At 40.4% G+C, this 17061-nt stretch overlaps 1 protein-coding gene across 1 annotated transcript in view; it reads right to left on the bottom strand.

The window, feature by feature from the left end:
• DNAH7 (dynein axonemal heavy chain 7) overlaps positions 1-17061 on the bottom strand; it is a 174848-nt gene that overhangs the window by 114462 nt on the left and 43325 nt on the right. The window contains 7 exon segments of the mRNA XM_032210028.1: positions 730-923; positions 4542-4728; positions 7949-8634; positions 10761-10907; positions 11510-11734; positions 13873-13951; positions 16913-17040. Coding sequence (XP_032065919.1) covers positions 730-923; positions 4542-4728; positions 7949-8634; positions 10761-10907; positions 11510-11734; positions 13873-13951; positions 16913-17040 — 1646 coding nt within the window.

Raw genomic sequence — 17061 nt, 5'->3', positions numbered from 1 at the left:
CTTACACTAAACAACAGCCTAATCAAGGAATCATCAAGACCTCTCCCACCAACATTTACAGGACAAGCCATTAGTACATAAAATGAGAACAAACTGCCTTTTAGCATTGATGATGTTACCTAGTTTGGTGATGAAATAACTGCAAGAAAACAACCAATCTCAGAGAGCATCAAGGCACTCATAGTTCAACCCTAGGCTATAAATATTCTTTTCAAATGTATTATACCTAGCAGAGAAGGACAATGAATTGTCAAACCTAGAAATGGGTTTAAATGGCCAAAACTAAAGTAAAATATTGTAATAGAAGACCCCAAAGAAGATTGAAATACTCAAGGTGGGAGATGATTCAAGCTTGGACCAGAATTGTTGAGAATGAGATTAAGTTCACATGTTTACAGCATTACACACACGGACAAAAAGCAACATGACCTCTTGCCTACAAATTCATTATGAGGAGTACGTTGATGGAAGCAAAGTTTTTGTATCTGAATGATAATCACATACGTATGTAAACATCAGTTTGGGCGAAGGATATCTGATGAAGCCGAATGTCCATTATATCTGAACACACATATACTTTATTTATATAATTTATGTCTAATTTGCATAGACTGCACCAAATAAATTAATGTATTTCTATACCTACTGGATATTAGCTTTTAATCATTATGTAAACTATGTATAACAGGAATTACAACTATCCTAAATATGCATCAAATAGTACAATACCTTGTAGGATCTTTAGTCTCTGAGAGAATCTCAAGGAGTTCATCATTGGATAGGAAGAAGAATCTAGGGAAGAACAGACGTTTCTTTTCTAGATACTCATTTAGTCCCTTCAGAATTAATTCTAATAGCTCATTGCATTTCTTCAGTCGTTCCAGCATCTTTTCTATCATCACTACTGTAAGAACATGTTTGTCCTGAGAAAGACACATATCATATAATATACCATTCATATCATACCATGTATCTTATCGTCATTATCTCAATTTAAAAACCGAGCAATGCTTTTAAGTATTTTCTCTAAAACATTAAAACTAAAATGAGTTGGCTCAATTTTCTCCCATGGCCCAGGATACTTTCATAACTGTCTGAAAGTTTTCTAAGGTATTTTCTTGTGGTGTATTAAACCCCTTTGGGAAACAGCGAGGTAGACTCTGTGACTGATTTGGCCAATTCTATTTTTCAGTTTCTACGCTTTTTCTAAATATATTGCATTTCCTTCCTTCCTTCCTTCCTTCCTTCCTTCCTTCCTTCCTTCCTTCCTTCCTTCCTTCCTTCCTTCCTTCCTCTTATTAAACCATGAGCAGATAAGATGGGATATAAAGATACTCAACAATGAATACTTTAAGAGTCAAAACCAAAAGGTGAAGATTCACTGAACAGTGTCTAGAGATTCTATGTTCAACACCATTTGATAGCCACATATTGGTTGGAAACTTGCAGTCTAAGCATTTCCTCCACATTCCCAGCTTCTTTTTGGCTTCTTATTTCCTTAATTAAAACTGCTCAGTTGACATATATTCATCTATCTGCAGGTTGCTGCAAGGGAGTCCTTGTTCTACATCTATTCCCCTGTAATTCCCCCCCCCCTTCTCTCATAGTCTCTTTGAGCAAATTCCCCTATACTTTCCCAGAACTTCATTTTCTTTGCATCTTCAATTTTGTATTGTCAGGACTCTTCTTTACCAAATTCTTCTTCCAGTTAGAGTATATAAAGATTGGCCTTGTCAGGGGTGCAATTGAAAAATGTTAGCAACCGGTTCTCTGCCCGGTTGCTGGGTGGGTGTGGCCATGGTGGGTGTGGCCTACTTGGACTCCGGCACCAGGGGGGGCATTTTCACCCTCCCTAGGCTCCGGAGGCTTTCCTCGATTCTCCAGGAGTGTGAAAACAGGCTCGGCCGGGCTCTGGAAGCCCTCCAGAGGCCAGAAACAGGTGCGTTTCCGGACTTCTGGAACTTCCAGGAGGCCCGTTTTTTGCTCTCGCAGAGCCCCCGTGTGGGCCCTGCACTTACCTGGCATCCAAACCGGGCCACGTGTAGACTCCTGGGAGGGGAGGGGGCGGGGCCAGCCAGTCCTTGTAACCAACAGTTTGGCAAACCAGATGTAAAATTAACATCCGGTTCACTCGAACCAGTCTGAACCAGCTGAATCCCACCCCTGGGCCTTGTTCTATCATTCAGTTGGCGTTTGTTTTGAGTTTCTTTCCAGGCAAGATCATTTTTAAAAATGTTTATTTCCACTTAAAACATTCTTTTAAACGTCTATATAAAATGCCTTCACATCTTGATATACTTTTTTCCCCCCCACTATGGAATTTTTGCACGCCTTGTCTAATGTATATCTCCTGTGCATTTTGCCTAAGGCACTGCACACATTTTTGAAAGCAGTTCTTCCTTTTTACACCTACAGATTTGCATTATAAAGTGGGAACAAGGAAAGGTTTGGCCTTTATGAATGTTTGGGTTTACACTTGCATTTGGGAGACACAAATCAGTATATATGTCAAAATATGAACTGAGCAAATATCTCCGCCAGACTATGATCTCCAGTGAGGAGGAAAATGTTTTTCAAAGAAAGCCACGTTAGCACCCCCAGGTGGCAACTTCCTGCATCTACGTTGGGTTTAGCTCAAATCACTGTTATACCCTGTCAAAATTTCATATGGAAACTTGGCATTTGGCTAAATCATTTCTTCCTATTTGGCCACTTGGACCATTATACCAATGTTTATCATCTACGGCCTTGATGAAATTTGAAGATTAAATGAGACTGACGTGAATTATGGCTTTTTCCAAATAGTTAAACTGGGCCGAAGATAGAAAAATAATTGCTCTAGTATGCCATGATTAGCTGTTCCATAAAGAAGCTATAAATTACCCTATGCTCTCATCCTTAGGGCTTTTTCTTAATACAATGTCTTCGATTTTTCTTCCGCATGCAGAAAAAGATCTCTCCTGTAAACCATTTGTTTATCAAAAATAGCAATGAAATCAAAGAACAATTTCACCCTCATTGATTTGAGCCACACGGGGGGAAAAAAATATTCAAATCTAGGGTAAAATGCAGGGCAATCCAAATATGTGTTTACAATTTCTACCTGTCACTGTAAGCCACAACTGCAAGTCAAAAAAAAATCAACACATGGCCCGATATTTAATTTATGCTGAGAAGGGATATACAGTACCTATAAAAAATCAAATAATAATTTCTAAACTTATACTGCCATCTTCTGGGGAGAAATACGAAAGTGCTTTTCGTTCACCTGAAAATGTCAGAAGTAGTAACTGGTACAGACAACTACATGAATACTCAACAAAAGCACTAGACTTCTATACTTCTCAGCCAACCATGAGCACCCATTTGAAAATAAGCCATTTGGGGATTACTTCAAAGGAAGCAGCACAGTATGGTGACTAATAGTCTAATCCTTACATATCTATCCAATTCAATTCAGTGACTTAGTCTAAGACAGCCATATGTGCTATTTAAAAAAAGAACCAATTCTCTATTCGAAGATGTCAGGAGGACAATTCTTTGGTTACACTTCATTTGAAGATTTCAAACAATTTGTTATAGTATTTTTTGTCTGTTTCTTATTCTCAGATTGCAGGAAATCATGCCACCATTTTCAGCAGTTGTGTTTGGAAGGAAAAGCAATGGCCACAAAACACGGATAGTCTTTCATCAGATAATGGTTAAGGTTTAAGGATAATGAAGCCTAATAAAGAAAAGCAGGGGTAACAGAATTGTGAGTGGAATGACAAATAGGTTTGAGTTGAGTTGAGTTGAGTTGAGTTTATTGGTCTTGTATGCCGCCCACTCCCGAAGGACTCCGGGCGGCTTACAATAAACAAGGGAAGGGGGTAAATAAACAAAACAACACTTTAAAATATACAACATTCACAGTTACCGTGGGGCTGGATATTTCACAAGCCCCCCGGCCTGCTGGAGCAGCCAAGACTTGGTGGCTTTGCGGAAGGCCGGGAGGGTAGTAAGGGTCCGGATCTCCACGGGGAGGTCGTTCCAAAGGGCCGGAGCTGCAACAGAGAAGGCTCTCCCCCAGGGAATCGCCAGCCAACATTGGCTGGCAGATGGAATCCGGAGGAGACCTAACCTGTGAGATCTAATCGGTCTATGGGAGGTAATCGGCAGGAGGCGGTCTCTCAGGTTTGGCTAACTAAACAAAGAAATATCTGGATACAACACTGCACAAAGGCTACTTATTTACTTCTTTATTTTATTTACTCCTTTCCCTTCAAAGCCTGTTACTCTTTGTTCAGTGTTCTACTGCGTTATCTCTAGGATAAAATATATAAAAATGTCCAAATGGATATATGCACCTTTTATGCAAAGCTATGCCCCCTTTTATTTCGCCCCTCTCTTTGGGCGGGGGGGAGAAGGGACATTCATCTCCCTTTTCATGTGTACTTCCCGAGTTTAATTTCATGATGAACAGAATGCATACAATAAAGATATCAACAAAACCATATCAACCCCATGTTATAATTAGTTATTCCAAAGAGAATTGTTACTACCTGAATGGCATGTTTCATGATATCCTTCCATGTTTTGTCCACAGTGGTGAATCGCCTACCTTCTTCAGGCATCTGAGCCATAATGTCTGGAGAACTAAAAATTGGCTCCAAATATAGCCAGGTAGCCTGGACTTTCAGCCACTCATCCAAGATTTCCTGAACCAACAAAAGTTTTGACTCCCAGTCTCTATAGAACAGAACAAAATGAACTGAACATTAGATTGTAGAACATTTCTGGAGGTTTGGATGGATAATAAGCCTAGGCACTCCCAGGCAGATATATCTCCTATGGTTCCCAGAGAAAAAAAGCAATCCTATTCTCTCCTGATGTAAAGGGAATGGCCTTGAGGGAGTGGAGGAATATCTGAGGCCAAAGCAAGTCAGATAAAAGAAACCTGGGTCCAAGGCAGAGCTGTAGCCTGAGAAATCATCGATAAAGGGAGGGAGAAAGGAGGCACAGTCAGTCTTGCAAGATTCTGTTACTATAGCTTTACAATAAAAGTTGTACGGGCCTACATAATTTTGGTTTCCTAGTCTGATCTCCCTTGAAGAGGTTCCCTCTTTCCCAGAAAAGAACTTCCTTTCATACAGCCAATTCTATGCATATAAGTAGGAATTTATACTTTTTAACTCCCCAGTCTTTTACAGAGAACAGAGAATTTCAACCAGACAAATTGAATAACAACGTAGTAAGATGCCTGCCCTCCTTCTTCACTAGGCACCAAGATTAGCAAAGGTCCATTTTGAATGGAGAATTTTAGACTTTTAGAACGTCATAAATAAGGAGATCCAGCGTATTTCCACACCAGCGTGTTTCATATATTTGCATTTCTACCAAAAAGGCTGGCCTTTTGGCCCATACCCTTATGTCAGAGCAGCACCCTAAGCTGACGTACTATCAATATGCTCCTGGAAGGGCAGAATCATTTTGCCAAAATGAGTAACTTGGTATATGCACTACAATCCAGCAAGCCATGTGTAGGTTTGTACATTGGGGAAACAAAACAACCACTTCATAAATGCATGCCACAACATAGGAGAACATCAGGACTAGATTCAGCAGTCCATCTGCATTTAAAAAACAAAGACCATGCTTTTGAAGACAGCAAAATCCACATTTTGGACAGAGAGGACTGCTAGTTTGAAAAAAGAATCAAAGAGGCCATCTATGTCAAAATTGACCAACCCTCTCTCAACTAAGAGGGAAGGATATGACACACCCCAGCTCCGAACAGGCAAAAAATGTCAAGATACATCTCGTGGCATAATCACGTTTGATATCCGTGAGCAAGTTGTCATGTCACTCACCTCATCTGATTCTAGCATTGATGTAGTTACCTAGTTGGGAATGAAACATCTTCAAAAAACAATCAAGCTCAGAGCGTACCAAGAACCCTCTCATTTCTATCTAAACTCAAATATTCTCCTGTACTGGCACCACTTATAGGCATTAAATCTTTCAGAAAGCACACAAATGGGGAAAAAATGCCTGCAGGCACACCTCCTAGCACTGATGATGCTACCTACCTGTTTCTCTGAAAATAAGATCTCCCCGGATAATAAACTCAGGGTTTTTTTAGTGCATGCACTAAAATAAGCCCTCCCCAGAAAATAAGCCCTCCCCAAAAATATTGCAACACAGCAGCAGCCATGAGGTAACCACGTTCACCGCCTCCTGCACCTCAAAAATAATAAGACCTCTCTGAAAATAAGGCCAAGCGCTTGTTTTGGGGGGGTCAAAAGAAAATAAGACTCTGTCTCATTTTCGAGGAAACATGGAACGATCTCCCCGTGAAGATCCGGACCCTTACTACCCTTCCGGCCTTCCGCAAAGCAGTTAAGACCTGGCTGTTCCGGCAGGCCTGGGGCTGTTGAACTATCCAGCTCCATTCGAGGTTACAGCTGTTGTAGAATTTTAAATTGTTCTTTTTTATTTTATTTTTTTGTATCCCCTCCCTTTTTATTGTTAGCCGCCCTGAGTCTCTCGGGAATAGGGCGGCACACAAACTTAATAAAATCTAAATCTAAATCTAGTTTGGGTAGTGGCACATTTTTAAAGAAAACGACCAGCCAGAGAACACCAAGGACCCCTCATTTCAACACTGAGCTACAAATATTTTCCTTTAGTGGTATCACCTGGTTCTGCTCAACTGTCAAATGTGAGAAACTTCTGCAAAAACATCTGCAGAAGCCTTGTTGTTTCCATCCTTCCTTAAAAGAGTCTGACTCATAATCAAGAGGACCGCTATTCAATAAGCTATGGACTCAATAAGAGTACATGCTTTCACTCATATTACTACTATGAAGACCCAAACTTGGGCATGTATCAGATTCACCTTCTGAACCAAGAAGTCCCAGGTTCTGTTTTCAAAATACATGATAGATATAAATAAAAGATACAGCCAATTAACACAAACCTCTATCACAATGCACCCTGAATACTAACAAAGGACAATTGAATTATTCAAAAGAAGCACTGTGTATGAGCTGGCCAATGTACATTCACATCCCTCAAAGAGTTCTAAGAGCTAGCAAAAGCTGTAATAATTGCATTTCTGGAGAGATAAATAGCACAGCAAAAAGGAGGAGGAGCACCATAGTCCCCCGCCTTAGGCCAAGTCAAGGCACAGGCAAAAAGTAGAACGTGACAAGAATATTTTTTTTAAAAAAAAAACACACAACCTCTCCCATCCTCTTGTTTATAACTTTTTGGAAGATCATATTTTGAATCTTGCCATGATTTTCACCCCTGTAGATAACCAAAGTCCTATGAAATCAAAATGTCTCTCCTGGCAAAGTAAAATATACTTGCAGAATGCATTATTTTCCCTACTCCGTGTGTGCAACCTACAATTTTCTTTTGCTCTTCAGAACCCCATGAGGAAACAAACTGGAGTGAAATGAATTTTAGGGAGATTAGTCAGCCCTTCAAGATAGACCAGACTAAAAAAATCAAAGTAGTGTAGACTAATGCTATTTTTATTATAAAGTTACAGAAACAGAATCTTGCAAGTTTGAATGAACCTCTCCCTTCCCTCCTTTATGTTTATATAAAATAAGGAGGAGCTTGTATGAGACCTCTACAGTCCTGTCCCAGATTCAGTTTTCTTTTATTTGGCTGTTGCATTGACAGCAGTTCTTCCTCCTGTCCCTCAAGGCCATTCCCTTTACCCTCTACAGAAACAGGAGTGACCAAGTATTTCTGCTCTTGCTTATGAGATTCCCACTCAACACATTAAATGACGCAACCTTTCTGCTTCCTCTGCTGAATGGTAGATCAATAACTGACATTTTCCAATATATCAGCCTCTGGTAGATAGCTTGATTCCCACAGCAAAGCAATTTCACAAATAAACCAGGTTCACCTGTGTATAATATGAAATCTCTTAGGAATCATTTTACAATACCTCATTTTTTTCTCATACGGTTTGATAAAAGGAGATCCTCTCATGGTCTGCGTTTTGACTATGTGGTCATCTAGCAACATTTGAATGTCATCTACAGCCGATAAAATATAAGTCCCTGTTTCTCTGTAAGGAAGGAGAATAAATTCCATGCCGTCCCATTCTGAAATCATTTTCACCATGGCCTTCTCAAGGGAATGTTCTTTGCTGGCTGTTTCACTAATGGTTTCAAATTTTTCTAAATATTGCTCGAGATGCATATCAATGTAAGAGGAGACAGTTGAATCTTCAGAAGGTTTCAGAGGGTACCCGACTATATTTGACATGGCCTCCCAATGCCGATCTTGCAAACCAGGATTGCAGATTACTTGAATCAATGGAATGTGTTCCTTAAATTCTTCCACCTTTGTCTTGATCCTTGTTGTTAGAAATAAAGCATTTGGAGAGTCATGGAAGGTTCTTTCTAACTTATACAGTGCACGCCAAGTGTTTCCCGTGTCTTGATCAACTTGGTCTGGATTCACTTTAGTGAATATTCCATCCATCCAGTTCCTATATTTGGTATTGAAGTCCACTGTCATTTCATAAAGCTGAAGGTACGGCTTCAAAGTATCTTGAATTTTTTTCCGCTGAGGGTACTGAGATGTCAGCCATCCGTAGGCCTCCTCTTCCGCATTAAACTGATCAATCTACAGAAATCACAAGGATTTTTATTAAGAAATAAACACATCATTGCTTTATTACAAATTTTAATCGGCCAAAAGACACCTTATGATTTTAGATCGGATTTTTCTGATTGACCTTGTAGTTCTTAAAGGCAGAAGTACTAGAGTGAGGTCAGTGTAACATGGAGCTATATCTAAAGACTTAGCTGTCAACTTTTTTGTGATAAGACTGAAGAAGGTTACAGGAAGAAATAGAATCTGAGAATATACACCGAAGGCGTTACTAATAAGTGTATTTAACAGATTAACAGAGTTGGAAGGGACCTTGTAGGTCTTCTAGTCCAACCCCCTGTCCAAGCAGGAGACCCTACACCGTTTCTGACAAATGGCAGTCCAGTATCTTCTTGAAAGCTTCCAGTGATGAAGTTCCCACAACTTCTGAAGGCAAGTTGTTCCACTGATTGTTCTCACTGTCAGAAAATTTCTCCTTATTTCTAGGTTGAATCTCTCCTTGATCAGTTTCCATCCATTATTCCTTGTCTGGCCTGCTTTGAAAAACAGCTTGATCCCCTTCCCTCTGTGGCAGCCCTTCAAATGTTGGAACACTGCTATCATGTCTCCTCTGGTCCTTCTCTTCACTAGACTAGCCATGCCCAGTTCCTGCAACCATTCATCATATGTTTAAGCCTCCAGTCCCATAATCAGTTTGGTTGCTCTTCACTGCACAAAACTAGATGAAGTTTTTCTAGGTGTGGCCTTACTAAACCTTTATAGAGTAGTATTAGTGCCTCACTTGATATTGATTGTATCCCTCTGTTAAATGTATCATACAGCCAAAATGCAAAAGATTAAAGGCATCAGGGAAAGCAATTCAATAGTAATGTTGAACAAATGATAAATGATTACTTCACCACACTCTTTCTTCTGAGTTCACTCTGCTGTATGTCAAACTGTAACTTTCACAGATCACAGTGCTAGTCAGTCAGTTGTAATCAAGAGCTTATATTTTAAGGTGCACAGGGCATGCCTATGGATTAAGATAATGAGAATCCCTCGCAAGAGAACCATCAACTCTAGAATCGTGCTGAACTTCCGTAACCAGGGTAGAACTTTTTCCATTAGAGGTAACTTACACATTTTTGTGGAACCATTGCGGTTCATTTTAAGGTGTTTCCAATACACTGCAAAACCCTTAAAAAGGTATCCCTACGGTATTAGCAATGCTAATAGAAACATTCACGTAACTTTAATAAGGTCAAGGAATAATTACATAAAACATTTTTAATTGGGGTAGACAGGTTTCATCTCAACACAGAGAGAAATAAAATCATGATAAGCCAACTGTTCACTGGAAAGCCACAGGCTTGGGATACAGAACAACAGAGGTTCAAAAAGCCAACACCTCTTTAAAAAAATCCTTTGGGAAAAGCCACAGACTTGGGATACAGAACAACAGAGGTTCAAAAAGCCAACATCTCTTTAAAAAAAGTTTGGGAAAAGCCCCAGAGGGCATTTGTCAGTCTAGATCAGTGAGGAAAACCAGTGATGGCAGGCATGCTCATCTGGGAACCCAGAAGAGGAGCTGATCAGGGCGCATGCGCGCACCAGAAAATGAATTTCTGGTTTCTGAAGCGCACATGCGCGCCAGCCAGCTAATCTTCCGGTTACTGGCACACATGCTCACACCGGAAAACAGAAGACTCTTCCATCCCTTCCAGTTTCCGGCACTGCCCCACGCACGAAGGCCCACTGATCATCATGTGTGCATGCGCAATAGAAACACGGAAGAGGAACACCGACACCACGCATGCCAGGCGACATGGCTCCATGTGCCACTTCGGGCACCCATGCCATAGGTTTGCCATCACGGGCCTAGACAGAATTAAGACAGCTAAACCAAGACACTCAGTTTAAAACTGTTTTTTTATGCCTGTATAGTTAATAATGATTTCAAATGTAAACCAAGCATATACAAAGTATATATTCAGTCAGATCCCTGGTCAAATATTCTCAGGCTCTAAGATCTTCAAATATCCATCTTCTGATACCCATTTATTGAATCTGTTGAATCTGTGTTGTTCGCTATGATAACAATGTGTTCCCTCACTAAATTAAGACAAAACAATTGTAACGAAAACAGAAGGCCTTACCTTATCAGCAGCTGCATCTAACTTGGTATTCAAAGCTTGGGCTTTTTTCAAATATCTATTGACCTCCTGAATGTCACCATAAGAATAAAATTCTTCAACTTGCTTAGCATAACTCTCCAGTTCCTCCACAAATCTTTCACAGCGCATCTAAAAACCACAAAAATCCAACTTCATCATATAAACACAGGTAAACTGAGGTAAACTGTCCAGCATTGCAATGGTGCACAATGATGCAACTTTGCCACTATTTATCATTTTTGCTATTGTAATCAGCCAAGTGCCTGAAAAATGGTTTAAATCTTCTCCATGGCACCGATTGATACAGGGTTTCTAAAGGATTAGGATTAAATTCTAATACGTAATACTAAAAGTGTGTATTGTTAAGCCTCAGGCTATAATTACAGGCAAATGATTTGCCTAATATCCCTATTTGCATGACAGATGTGAATACTAAATAAGCACTTCAGTGAAGATAAGGAATAACATCTGGATATACATTTTCATCTGCAGCAACATTACAGAGCTTGCCTAAATATGTAAATCTGTCTTGCTAGATCAAAGCAAATTCATTTTATTTCAGATATTTTGATATGGCCTATATCTATACCTATTAGTAGTAAACCCTTCATTATCACTTGTCCAAGCAGTTAATAGCTATCCACTATTATTAAAGTGAGAGCTGTTGCGTGCAAATTTGACTAACTCAGAAAAGTAAAACTATTCAAAGTAAAAAAAAAAAGAACACTAACTTTAAGTCCTTCTTGAAACTGTTCAGTTTTTTCTTTAATGATCTTTCTATGTTCTTCAAAAACCTCCCCCATCCGTCCGTACCACTGAAAAACACTATTGTTTAGGCGAATATCAACTGGTGAAAAGTTTGCACATTCTATCAGGAAAGCCAGGGAATTTTTGACATCGACTAATTTTTGTTCCATTTCCAGCATGTCGACTTGTTCCACTTTCTCGATATATGCCTGTTTGGGAAGAAACATTAAACAACCGGTCTCATTTGTGAACACAGAGCAGGGTTTGCATACTAAAATTCATTAAAATCAGATCATACAAGTTCAGTGTCCTATTTATCAGATTGGTATTTTATTTAGAGATAGCATTCATGAGCCTAACTATTCACTGAATGGACTATGTCACAAGCCTAGAGTTCTCAACTGGTACAGTACCATTTTAATATCCAATAAACTGACTCCTTGCTACTCAATTTATTCCATGTGAATGACCGCACTTTATCAATCTTCATTAAGTTGAACATCTAAGCAGGTCTGGAACTGGATAACATTTGAATGGGTAGCCCCAAGCTAAATTGAGAAGCCAAAAAATAAACACCATGCCAAACCCCCTCCAACCTGATGTCGGAAAATTATTTGGAGATTTCCACAAAATCACCAGAAAATGATCTTTATGGACCAGGGCTTCACCTTATTGCTTTTAAGGTACATTATTTAGCTTTTAGCACAAAAATAAACAAGTAAATTAATTGTTTAATACATTTGTAAAACCATGTATAGCCCCCAAGGAGTTTGCTAGCTACAAAATTGCCTAGTATCTCACACTAATCTTCAAAACAGCTATCATTACATACTTCAAAAAGCTTCATTACCAACTTATAAAATATTGGATTATCTCCGTGGTGTGTCTTGTTCAATGAAATAGTTTTGTTTCATTGAATATTAATATGGAGATCACTGTTTAGAAGACAGGTGGCTGTAACATTTGATGGCAAAAGGCTGTGCTTAACATTTTTTTTAACATAGGACCATAATGAATGGGATGGTAATGTCAAATAGATGGCACCATATCTCATTCTTATATAAGATCATTTTCCCTAGATGACTGGGTTGGGAGCTACATTGCTTTGTGGCTTGATGTATCTAATTTCTAATGGGACACAGAGGTTCAGTGGCTAAGACACTGAGCTTGTTGATCAGAAAGGTTGGCAGTTCAGTAGTTCCTTGTGCTGCATAACAGTTTCTGCCAACCTAGAAGTTCGAAAGCACGTAAAAAATGAAAGTAGAAAAATAGGGACCACTTTGGTGGGAAGGTAACAGTGTTCCGTGCGCTTTCAGTGTTTAGTCATGGCAGCCACATGACCACGGAGACGTCTTCAGACAGCACTGGCTCTTCAGCTTTCAAATGGAGGTGAGCACCGCCCCCTAGAGTCAGAAACAACTAGCATATATGTGCGAGGGGAACAGTGGTGGGTTTCAAAAATTTTTAGAACCTCTTCTGTAGGTGTCGCCTGCTTTGTGGGAGTGGCTTGCTGGCCATGTGACTCAGTGGGAGTGGCTTGCTAGCCATGTGACCACATGGGAGTGGCTTGGCAGTCATGTGAAATGTAAACTTGTAAAATGTGGTGAAACTCACTTAACAACGCTCTTGCTTAGCAACCAAAATGTTGGCTCAGAAACGCTGGCATTTGAAGCACACAAGTCTTAAAGCTGTAAAGTAACAAGACCCTTGCATCCCTAACCCTTTGGAAAAACACCCCCAGGGGTGTTCAAACTTACAGCTTAAAGACTTGTGGACTTCAAATCCCAGAATTCCTCCTCTTGCTCTTCATCTTGATGATGTGCAGATGGGCGCGGGATGGGAGCTGGAACCAGTTCTAAATGGCACTGTAGATTTGTGGAACCTCTTCTATAGAAGAGGTTAGAACTGGCAGGAACCCACCCCTGGAGGGGAACCTTTACCTTTACCTTATATTTAATTTAGAGTTTTTGATGCCCTTGTCATCATTCTCCACATTATATTTGGTAGGGGATAATGAAATCAGTTTTTTAGCTACAATGGCTATACAGGTGACTTCATATATCCCTGGAGATGTTGGCTGCTTCTCCTTGCTTGAAACCTTTTCCACTGCACTTGAAATAACTTGAAAGATCCTTGCTTTGTTGACTTTATGTAAAATTAGATTTTTAACATAGACGCAAAACATCCAGGCATATTTCAGTGAAGATCAAGACTTGCTCTTAATGAGTTGTTTTGTTTCCAGAAATGCTTCTGCATACTTCATAAGATTTTGCTTAGAAATTAGAGAATCTTTGCTTTCTGTTTTTCAAAAGAGTAACTCTATTCCCATTTACCAAAGAACACATACCTTAAATTCCATTAACTCGTGTGTATTTGATGGGGTGGAAAGGGCTCTTTCTGCTATCCTCTCAAACTCATCGCAGAGCCTGAAATGGGAAAAGCGAACATGTCATGCACTCACATCTCACAGGCATATGCAACATACATGAAGAGTACAAATCTAAATACCTGCAGGATTATAGCACCTTGAGATTGAAGGTGACAACCTGGAAAACGACTTCAGTTGAAGCCATGCTTACTTCTGCTTTGTTCCTAGGTTATCATTCAAGGGGGAGGGGAAGAGCATGTGGGGGGGACTCAGGAATATGGTGCCAGCTGGCTAGCCATAACATCCAACAGTCATAAGAACCAAGGTCATGTGAACGGATGCCTGTTGAAGTTGAGCGGGAACTTACATCTGGACCATGAAGGGATGGGTTCTGACAGGCACTACTGCTGGTTTGCTTGTGGGCGCGCTGCGCGTGGCACTTTGCATTTGCGCGTGCACTTGATGCATGCTGCACGGGCATACGCAGTGCAATAAAAATTGTTCTGCACATGCGCAGAAGTGAAAAACAAGATGCTGGTGCCTACGGTGCTTCCCAGAGAACCAGTTCAGGGGCATGGCAGGCCTGGGTTGCTGCCGGTCCCAGTGACCCAGGCTGCCAAACCACTACCGGTTTGGCTGAACCGGTCCAAACCGGTAGGAACCCACCACTGGGCCCATGTGACCTAAGAGACAGCAGGGTGAGGAGGTCCCACTCTTTTAACTCTCCCTAAGCACGGGAATAATTTAAAGCTAGCTTCACCTTTCTAAGTGCCAATATGATGTACTCAATAAAGGATCTCTTGAACCTGAATAAAGTATCAGAGTCCTGACTTACCGGAGTTCATTATTCGGAACGATGACAGAAGGCCCGTTACCATTGGTAAGCAGTCTGCCAGGGTAGTATTGGTTAATGTGTTGGGGCTACAAGCGGGACAAGTCAAATTCAAGCCTTCCCTTTGCCACAGAAACTCATTGGGAGATTTGGGGCAGTGACTCTTGTTCAGACCAATCTGAACTACAGGATTGTACTTGTGGAGGAAAGTGATAGGAAGGAGTGCAAAATATTGTACATCATCCTGAATTTCTAAGCAATCAAATAAAGAGACTGAAAGAACCAGTCTACACTCTCCACTTCCTGGCATATCCATTACTGACATAAAAGTGAAGGCCTTAGCCTAATGGAAAGCTGGAAAAAAAGGAGACTGGAGCTGCCTCAATGATGTGGAGCTGCCACATACCTCCCAGTGTCCGATAAGATCTCACAGGATGGGCCTTCTCCGGGTGCCGTCAACTAGACAATGTCGTTCTGGCGGCTCCTCGGGGGAGGGCCTTCTCTGTAGCTGCCCCGGCCCTATGGAACGATCTACCCCCAGAGATCCGGACCCTCCCCACTCTCTCGGCCTTCCGAAAGTCTACTAAGACCTGGCTGTCCGGCAGGCCTGGGGCTGTTGACCTCTTGAATGAAGTCCAGCCCACTAAGGTGGAGTGCATGTTGTGTCTTTTTAACTTGCCTTGTCTCTCTATTTTAAATTTTTTAGCATTCTTTTAAATTGTTTTTATGTAAGCCCGCCCGGAGTCCTTCGGGATTGGGCGGCATATAAATTTATTAAACTTTAACTTTTAATGAAAGAAAAATGAGGACACTTATAATAAGATGTTAGCCTATTGCTAACCTAAGCAAATGTAAACAGAACAGAAATTACACAAAGGCTAGAAGAGAGTTCATTCCACCAGTGGTGGTATTCAGCCGGTTCGGACCGGTTCGGGCAAACCAGTAGTGGTGACCTGCAGGTGGGTCCACCCACCCGCCCTGGTGCTATTTAGCTACGTTTTCTAAACTGTGTGCATGCGTGCAAGTCGTGTGTGTGAGCAAAGTGCATGTGCAGAAGGCGCACAGGGACATTTTTTGGTGTGCGGCGAACCGGTGCTAAATTATGTGAAAAACACCTCTGGTTCCCTCCATGCCTACACAACAGGTTCTAGCAATTATAACTATATAATGAATGATATTATATATTATATATAAAGATATAATACATAATAAGATACAGATACCATTATTCTAGTGGTAGAAATAGAACATGTCTAAAAGCAATCTTTTTTTTTAAAAAAAAATTATTTTTATTACATAGACAACACATACACACAACAATGAAAAAACATAAACAAAAAAGAAGAAGAAAAAGAAAAAAAGAAAAAAAAAACCATCATCACATACAGCATGTCGTTTGATTACAGGTGTTTAACATTTATCATTCTTATACATTTATTATTTCATTTAATAGGTTATAATATACAGTTTGGGTTGTTTTGTTTACCATCCCTTCCTCCTGTTATAACACCACCTTATTTTCCCTTTCTTTTCTCCCTCCCTCCCTTCTCTACTTTCTTCTTTCCTCCTCTTTCCCTTCCTTCTTCCTGCACCTTTCTCCTACTCCTGCTCTTCCTCTTCCCCTTCCTACCCTCTTTCCTCCTCTTTCTCTCCTTTCCATCCTCCTCTCCTTACCTCTTTCTTCCACCCTCTCTCCCTTCTCTACTTTCTTCCTTCCTCCCTCTCCTTTCCCTTCCTCTTCCCGTACCTTTCTCCTATTCCTGCTCTTCCTCTTCCCCTTTCTACCCTCTCTCCTCCTCTTTCTCTTTCCATCCTCCTCTCCTTACCTCTTTCTTCTTTCCCCCGTCTTCCTTTCATTCTCTCCTCCTCTCTCCCTTTCTTTTTCTATTGCTGTTGGTGTATCTATTTTAAATCTCAGTTTATGTTTCCTTGGGATGGTATTTCCGCCAACCCAGACATAATTTAGTATCATTCTTGCACACATGTAACCATTTCCCATGTACATGTATATCTGGACATCGTTATGCACCCACAATACAACTATTTCAGAACAGGTAGGATATAATTCAAGAAACTGGAATACATACCCCCATCTCCAGACACCAATTGTTGTGAACAATATGCTGCCTGCTACCACAACTGGATCAGAACTACAATTATTTGCATCCTTCCAAATAAGACATTTACCTTGTATTTAGATCTTGATGATCTTTGAACATTTTTCCAATTATTTTGGTACAAATCGAATCCGCTCGTTTTGCCAGTGATCTGATCAGTTCATCGCAATGTAACTCAAACATTCCTAGGCGAATACACTACAACACAAGCATTGATGA

Source organism: Thamnophis elegans, chromosome 1 (assembly GCF_009769535.1).
Source record: "Thamnophis elegans isolate rThaEle1 chromosome 1, rThaEle1.pri, whole genome shotgun sequence".
NCBI classification, from domain to species: Eukaryota; Metazoa; Chordata; class Lepidosauria; order Squamata; family Colubridae; genus Thamnophis; species Thamnophis elegans.
This window is presented reverse-complemented; position numbering and strand designations above follow the sequence as displayed.